The sequence below is a fragment of the Ruditapes philippinarum genome, unplaced genomic scaffold, assembly GCF_026571515.1.
Source record: "Ruditapes philippinarum isolate M1 unplaced genomic scaffold, ASM2657151v2 ctg1989_1_1_1_1, whole genome shotgun sequence".
NCBI lineage: Eukaryota > Metazoa > Mollusca > Bivalvia > Venerida > Veneridae > Ruditapes > Ruditapes philippinarum.
This window is the reverse complement of record NW_026861408.1, coordinates 94,341-102,966: the sequence shown is the minus strand read 5'-3', so window position 1 is coordinate 102,966 and position 8,626 is coordinate 94,341. Positions and strand designations below refer to the sequence as shown.

General features: G+C 33.2%; 2 protein-coding genes across 2 annotated transcripts in view; one reads left to right on the top strand and one right to left on the bottom strand.

Annotated features, from left to right (window-relative positions):
* The window catches only part of LOC132715531 (piwi-like protein 1), a 173,547-nt gene that overhangs the window by 78,432 nt on the left and 86,489 nt on the right, over positions 1-8,626 (bottom strand). The window lies entirely within an intron of this gene.
* LOC132715540 (alpha-ketoglutarate-dependent dioxygenase alkB homolog 4-like) lies at positions 2,185-5,409 on the top strand. Its single transcript, XM_060698552.1, has 3 exons — positions 2,185-2,333; positions 3,801-3,927; positions 5,153-5,409. The coding sequence occupies exons 1-3, from the start codon at positions 2,226-2,228 to the stop codon at positions 5,407-5,409; spliced, it is 492 nt and encodes a 163-aa protein (XP_060554535.1). The 5' UTR covers positions 2,185-2,225.

Sequence of the window (8,626 nt, the reverse complement as noted above, 5' to 3'; positions counted from 1 at the left end):
GATCATAATTGTATGATTTCATAATTTTTCTGACTGTTTTACTTTACCACTTTCAGCTTTATAATACTAAATATAACGAAATGAAGTTAATAAACGGATTTATAGAACTGCACTGAACAAGTCTGTTTTACAAAGTTTTGTCAATTTGATTTCTTGCTTACTTATTCGTGTGACATAATAATTATGTGGCCTTTAAAGTATCAAATATAATGTTAATTAAAATGTGACCATCCTGGAATTAAAGCCTATCTGCTTTTAAGACCAATTTTTAAAGAATAGATTTTTTATGTGTTCTACATCAATAATGTCACATGAGCCACATTTAAGACCACTCTGCTATTCCACTATATGATCACTATTAAGACCTGACCATTTTCAGACCCAGTTATTATTTTTTTTTATCTTTACTAACTTTGGCTTATCACTGTACAAAAATGTAGGAAACTGTCACTGACATGACAGGACTAGAAATAATTTTTCGAGATTCATGTTCCATTTAATGAAGGTCCAGACCAATATCTTGTGTTCAAAATTTCACGACCATTTGATCACCCTGATTTTCCAGAATGATTATTCTAATTGTGAAAAAAATGACCCAAAATTGAAAAGCGTTGCAAAGCTTTTCCTTCAGAACAGGCTAAGAATAGCACAAAAATACGATTTTCAATTTATTTCTGAATATCATTCTTATTTTTCTTTTGTTTATCTTTCTGCTTTAAAGGAACTCCACTGAGGTTTTTTTACATGACGGGACTGGAAATAATTTTTTGATATTATTACTCCATTAATGATTTAGATCTATATCAATAATTTATGTGCAAATTTTCAGATCATTAGCTCGCTCCGTTTTTCCAGAATAATTATTATAATAGTGAAAAATGACCCAAAATTGAAAAGCGTTTAAACGCTTTTCACTCAAATCGGACTAAAAATAGCACAGACATACGATTTTTAATATATTTCTTATATATTTCTTAATTATATCTTATTTATGTTTCTGTTTTAAGTGCTCATGTTTATCTACGTGAAAAATTAAGATTTTATGTTTTTAGGCTTATAAACCTCAGTGGAGTTTCTTTAAGAGCCCCAGCTGTTCTTTGTAAGAAACTCAAATTTTATGTTTTAGGCCTGATCTCAGTGGAGTTCCTTTAATATAGGACAATTAACAAAATACAAAGTGAAAAAAGAAAGACTTGATCATTGTCATTGTCATAAAATAACTCAAAATTCACTGATTGGACTACCTTGCAATTAAGACCATTTTGATCATTTCAGTGGTTCTAACTACATGTATATTGGAATTATTTCAATGTCCATTTAAAAGCGGTCCTTTTTTGAAAGTTTAATATAGGACAATTAACAAAATACAAAGTGAAAAAAGAAAGACTTGATCATTGTCAAAAAATAACTCGGCCTTGATAACAAAATTCACTAATTGGACTACTTTGCAATTAAGACCATTTTGATCATTTCAGTGGTTTTAACTACATGTATATTGGAATTATTTCAATGTCCATTTAAAAGCGGTCCTTTTTTGAAAGTTTAATTCAAATACAGAGCTATTTTTCTCTAATTCAATTATCAGGAAAGGCTATGCCTATATTCTGTAGATGAAACTGGTGACCGTGTGGCCACACAGAAGATATAAATTATATTTGAGTTTATCAACACTGAAATAAGGATAATAAGCTATAAAATCATCAAAATAGATATTTATCTATCTACCTACCAATAATGTCAAACCCCTCACGGGTCGCAGACATGACTTTAGACTTGTCATTTCAGAGACAGCTACATGTATGAGATACAAGGGAATCTCAGGCAACGAGTCCTTAGCTCTTATTAAAAGACACCTTGGTTCTTTTACATGCCCAGTGTATAGCACTGATACATGCGAGGATAACGTATATTTCTTACATGTACACCTCAAGTTAGGTGGGAAACACTGAAAGTGTCCCGGAAAAATCCAAAGGGTGTTACCCAGGATCGAACCCGGGACCTCAGGAGTGACAGTCAGTGGTCTTGAAAAGGGAAATATTCTAGCAGTTATAATAATTATGTATCTGTATGTGGTACATTGTGAGGACAGTATTGGGTGTATTATAAGCATTTGCAGTATGGAGGTACTAAATCAGAAAAAAAATCCTGGATTTCTTTAGTGGCTTGATACCTAAAAATAATATGAATGTCACAAGTTAAAATTATTATGATACACAAACAAAGTCATGTCTCTAACAAAAATAGAAGATAACATCAAATCGTGCGCATGTAAAGGTATCAGGACATGTATTTTGTGTGAAGCAAGTGGTAAAGGACCCGTGCCACAGAATCGGGTAAAGAAAATATCTATATTATAATTTTGTCACCATAAGTTGTACTTTTGCATATAGTTCGGACAATCATTTTTCGGATGGTGGCAGCAATATTTATTTCTGTGTTAAAAATCTCTGCGTACATGTAACACCAGGATCTGCTCTGGTTTAAGCACGTAAGGGAGCTTCTCCAGAACAATTATCTGGTTGGTTAAAACTGTTGATTCTAACTTTGCCAAGCCGCTTACAAAAGGATCATCCAACAGTATGGACAAACCGTCCAATTTTTCAGCTGTGACCATCACCTTAGAGTGAATGCCACTCACATATCCCTCACTTGCCCAGGACTGGATCAGTGAGTCTGAAGGATAGTTGTCAGGGTCACAGCTACTAAGTCCAAGTTCCAACTATGAGATGTTGTGCTATTTTTTGTGGGCAGTAATCTCCTCTGACAAATAATTATATATATCAGAATCTAGCTTTGGAATGCCACAGGACTAGGTCATAACAAATGGCTTCCACTCCCGTGACATTGAATCTCTTATCACAGCGCAAATGGCTGTCAACCAAGGATCAGACAAAGCCAACTCACTCCTTGTCCTAGCCAAATGACAGTGGCTCAAAAATGATCTGGAAAGACTAGAAAGGAGTTTCTCCTCTTCAGGAGACAAGTTAGACGTGGCTTTGAGGCTGTCTTCCTGATGTCTCTCCAGCATTAAAACTAAGGCCAGTAGACAGTGCTACTTTAACAGAACTGTCACAAGGCCTTCGAGTATTGGCACCCTAAGAGTCTCACAGAACTCCTGCTCTGCCATCTTGAAAATATCGGTGCAGGCTTTATGGAAAACCGGTACACAAACATTCTCCAAGTAAGCTACATGTATAAGGTCTAACAAAGTGCTGTTAAATCCCAGCAACTATCTGACCACCAGTTCCAAAGCTCAGATCCTTTTGTTGGTCACACTTCCCCATTCACACACAACCAGGATATGCCAGGGAGATTTGTTGGCCTCTGAAGCATGTTTCTTGGTAAAGTCACCATGACATCCTGGCATTAGGCTTCGAGATGTTCTTAGGCTACCACCTTGTAGTGCTTTTCCTTCATAGTAGAACTGTGTAATATTCTGCAAAGATTGTTAAATTAATGACATGATAATTTCAATATATTTTTGCGATAATTTCAATATACAATCTTACATCTGGAAAAAATATATTAAAGTCTCAGCTTACATGCAAAACAAACAAATATCCTCTTGTGATATGTCAATGAACCACAATGTTTTACTGATTTTTATACATTACACAAAACAATTATTAAAATAATCATTTAAGCTTATTTTTACATTCTATAATTTGCTATACAGTAATTTACATGTATCTGAACAGAACATATTAAAATATTCTGGAGTTTTGATCTTATGGGCAAAATAAACATTTTAATATCCTGTATAATTATGTTGAATCATCGTGCAATTTTATTTCATTTAGAATCATGTAGAAATATTCACTTACTGTGAAAACTGCAACAAAGCATGGCAAGAAGAAGTAAGCAATCATCCGAACCATGTTGGCTCCCACCTTGAATTTCCTGGTATATTCATACTTCACCAGAATTTCTGAAGAAAGAAAAAAAAACAAACTAGGAAACTACAAAACTCCTTTTGTAGACACAACGGAGGAGAAAAAAAGGTCATTTTATACTGATTTTTTGGGTTTTTTTAAGACCATTTAATAAATTATTGAAAATTTATATTTTAACTACTTTTAAAAGGGTCAAGTTCAGTCAACAAGGTTTTTTTAAAAGCAAGTCCAAGAATTTCATTTTATTGAATAATTTTTAAAAGCACTCCACAACACAAGGAAATGATTATCTTTTAAAAGACATTTTTGGGGAATAACTTTCAAAAACTTTATTCCAAAAAAATAATTCATGAATTATTAGAAAATTACGCAAAATAGTACTCATTAAAGTGACCTAAGCTAGAAGTCTTTTTAAATTTTGGGCAAGGGGGTTGGGGGTTTGGGGGCCCAAAGGGTTTAAGGATTGCTTTAGTGGGTTTTAAATCCTGCCAGGGACTTTGGTTTCTTTCATGTGAGGAAGCTATCTGTCTAGCTTACGGAATATTGGTGGTTCTACTCTAGTGCCAGAAATAATGCAAAGAAGGCAGCTGAGGTCTTCCTCGACCAGTAAAGTTGGGACGTCGACTTATACTGTGTCGGTGTGACATAAAACCCAATCAAAAAAAATAAAAGTAAATTGAATTTCGACAAAGAGTCACTATACTTGTTAGTTACAATGTTTCATCAAGCAGATTGTCATCAACAACTGGTACCTTACTGTAGTCATTATTCTAACAATGAATTTGTTTTATTAAACACATCTTTGTAATTTTGATAGTATCCAAAGTTATTAGACATAATTATATGGCTTGGCACTGGGCCTTCACATATCCATTATAGACAAAGTCTCAGGAAAACCATTTATCCTTAGGTTATCATTCCTACACCTGGCCCCAGAGGTTAAAAAACAAACTTTTCCTGCGCTCTGTCTTGAATCTTAGGATTTTCATTGGTCAGTTTGCATTATGTACTGGTTTCTAGCCAATCAAATGCCTGAAATCTGAGTTTGAAGTTAGGAAATCTCTTTTTAGCCTCATACCCTATTTTTTTTATTGGTTTAGTGGTTTACAAATAACATTGCCCCTTAACATTGCCTAAGCTCATCTATTTTTGATCAAGTTCTTAATCAATATTCAAAGTTTTGATGAAGGTTCAACCATTGCTTTAAGTTTTGATAAAGCTTTTAACAATTGTGCCCTGTATTTAATGTTTCTGTAAAGTTATGAACATTTTTCTTACTTCATTTCAGGATTTTGGACCAAAGGTTAACTTTAAGAGAAAGAAGGTGAAGACTTCAACATTTAGTGGCCTTCCACCATTTAGTAAAGCTCTTTATAAAAGAATGCAAAAACTTGATGTGTTAGATAAATTTATACCAGTTGAACAGTGTCATCTTGAATATACTTCAGAACGAGGCTCTGCCATTGACCCGCATTTTGATGATTTCGGTTTTGGGGGGAAGGGGTTTGAACGGTGAAAATTATCGGACAAGGATTTTATCTGTGATAAAACATAAAAACTTTTAAAAGTGCATTTTCCAATAAAGGGCGGGGGTTTCACCCCTTTTTTGGTTCTTTAGTGAGGCGTTTTTAAAAGGGGAAAAACCCTTTGAAATTTTCTTTAGAGAACACATAAATGAACAAAGTTTGGGCTTTTAAACTCTTAAAAATTTGCCCGAAAAATTTTTAAGCCCGGGGGGGCTAGTTTGCGAAAAAAGGGAAAATTTAAACGGGAAAATTGCTTTAATTTTTTTAAGGGGAAAGGGCCATTTGGGAAAGAAAAATTTTTTTGCTGCTTTACTTTAAATAAACTCCCCTTGGGTTTTTGAATCCCACCCAGTGTTCTGAATTCTTTTATGTGATTAAGTCAAACTATCCAGCTCGGTGATTCTATTCAGGTGCCTGCTCATGCGTGTAAATTTCCTCAACCAGTAAAGTTGAAAAAGTAGAGCCATGACAATGACAGTATTGATGTGACTTGTAACCTGGCAAGACAATACATAGTGAATTTACACTATCTTCTGAACAGAAAAATAATGGCAAATTTTATTTTTTAAAGCACAAATGAAATGGTAACATGTTTACATGCTCAGTATGAACTATTGCTTCTGTTTTAATATGCAAAAAGGTTTTTGCTTGCATTACAAAATGCGTATAAAATCTCATTTTTTGTGTGCATAAAATGTACAGACAAAATAAAATGAAAGGCAAACCATTGATGGGTTTTTAAGTTTTAAGAAAATAAAGGACAATTGAAAACCAAGCATATTGTACCTGTAAATTCTGTATCTCCCATTGTATAATTATTGTAATGTTGTAATTTTAGACCATTTGGTTGCTATTAAGAAAACTTGCTGTCTGTCCTACACTTTGTTGAAATTTATTGACATTTTCTTCAAACAACATCTGTAATACTGTTCCATGAACAGGAAGATGATAAGTTTACAAAAAGAATAGGGAACATAATGTAAACTCATATGTCCCAGATAGCATTGAAAATGGAAAGAAAGTATTCTCTTAATTAGGGAGGTCTGAAGCTATGATACATGCATCTGGCACAACAAATATACCCCGATCCCAAAAAAGTTTGGACAGTGATATATCATAACCAAGGGTTTAGATATTTATCATATACCATTGCAAATTAGATCTCATAGCTGTAACTTTAAATACATGAAATGAGTCAGTGTGTCACGATCCTTGGCCTTTGGGGGCCCAATTTTTGACCAAAAAACTAGAAAAAAAAAACTAGGAAGAGGTCAACTGGACAATGATTCATGCCAGATATCTCGGCTATAGTGATACAGTGATATACAATATATTTCTCATATGTATATCTGTTGAAAATTACGGCATGATCGGGCCAATATTGAGCCACATTATATGCTAGTATTTGATTTATGATGGCATTATTGAACTACTTAAACAGATAACGAAGGTCCGTAATTGAATTAAACGCCTCACTTATTATGCTTGAATCATGTATTGGAATAAAACATTCGAGCCACTGTCTGTTATGCTTTAAATCATTCTATTGGAATAAAACATTCGCGCTTAGTGACAGCATCGATTCTGTATGAATCGATAAATGGAAAAATAACACAAAATATAATTTCTTACAATTCAAAGACAAAACAAACAAACAAAAATAAAAACAACAAATAAACGTTAACAAAGATTGCATTTGTGATAAAATGTTATGCCACGCATTATACAATAATAGTAGGAACAAAATTTGATCTCGTTTATTTCTGTACAAATGAACTTTGCAATTATGCTGTACATGTAGTGTCTAATAAATTTGCGGGGTCATAGTCATATTTCAGCATGTCATATTTATTTGCTGCTTCAAAATTATATTTTATTTAATATAATGACAAGAGGGTTATGATGGCCCTATATCGCTCACCTTAGTATAAAGGCTCAAAATAACAGAAGACGGATGATATTTATATCTACGGATGAAAGACATGCATAAATTATGTCGAAATCGAGGTCAACTATTCCACGGATGTAATATAAATCCGTGATAAAATGGAACCTTAATTGGAAAATCATTTCCAGTCCTATCATGCCAAATTACCCCGGTATAGTTTTTTTTAATTTGTTGTATGTAACATCAATTTTCAGAACTGAAGGCATTAATTTGAAATCAAATACAAATACATGTATACATAAGTTTTCGGGATCATTTAAAATGAAGGCCATGAATCTAACATAGATTTAACAGAGTAATAGCCTTTTTAAGGTTAGAAAATTCGTAGTTAAAGCTTTGCAAGCAAATCAACCTTTAGAAAGACATGTATATACTGGCATTTAAAACTTAAACATAGAACATAATATAAATCCGTGGCTATTCAAATCAGCATCTGGAACTTTGTATATACATATACAATGTAGTAGAATTTTTATACATGAGCTTGAAATACTAATATTTCTGAAAACAAAAGTTACGTCACTAGATCACTTTCTAGACCAACTGATATCAAAGTTAAAATCTGAATCTGTGGCAGTAGTTCAAATTTCAATGTCGTTATTATATAAATAGGTCACTGGGTCAAAATCTTGGTAAAATTTCAATTCTACATCCGGAACTGTGCACATGCATATCGTCAAATAGCTTTAGCTCTTTTTACACTGGGTCAAAATTAAATTAAAATCTAGGTCAAATTTCAATTCTGCATCTGAAACTAGTGAAAGTCAAAATTTCATAGCTTTAGCTCTGTTTAAAAAGTAGGTACTGGGTCAAAATCTAGGTCAAAAAATGCCTATCTAAAAATGTGCATCTTGTCCAAATTTCATTTTATTCTGTAGCTTGAAAGAAAAATAGGTCACAATTCCTGGACAGGATGCTTATTTTACCTCAGGCTATAATTTGTAAAAACTTGGTAGAGGTTAATTAGACAATATTTTATGCCAAATATCTTTTCTATATACATGTACATTTACATTTTGAAGACAAATCCCACGATCCTCCGGTGCAGGGCCAATTTTGACCCCAGGTCTATAACTAAAACAATCTTGATAGAGGTCCAAATGACAATGTTTCATACCAAATATTTAAGCTCTGGCCTTTAGAGTTTTTTTTAAAGAAGACTTTCTAAATTTTTACTAAATACATAATTATAAGGAAATCACATGAAACCGGAGAGGGGCCAATTTTGACACTCTAGCTATAATTTGAGTTCATATAAG

Bases quoted from the DNA above. Each gene is read 5' to 3' on its own strand.
- LOC132715540 (XM_060698552.1), top strand. From the start codon at position 2,226: ATGTCTCTAACAAAAATAGAAGATAACATCAAATCGTGCGCATGTAAA. The intron at 2,334-3,800 runs GTAAAGAAAATA...TATTTCATTTAG, and splicing joins GACCCGTGCCACAGAATCGG to AATCATGTAGAAATATTCAC. The intron at 3,928-5,152 runs TCTGAAGAAAGA...GTTTCTGTAAAG, and splicing joins ATTCATACTTCACCAGAATT to TTATGAACATTTTTCTTACT.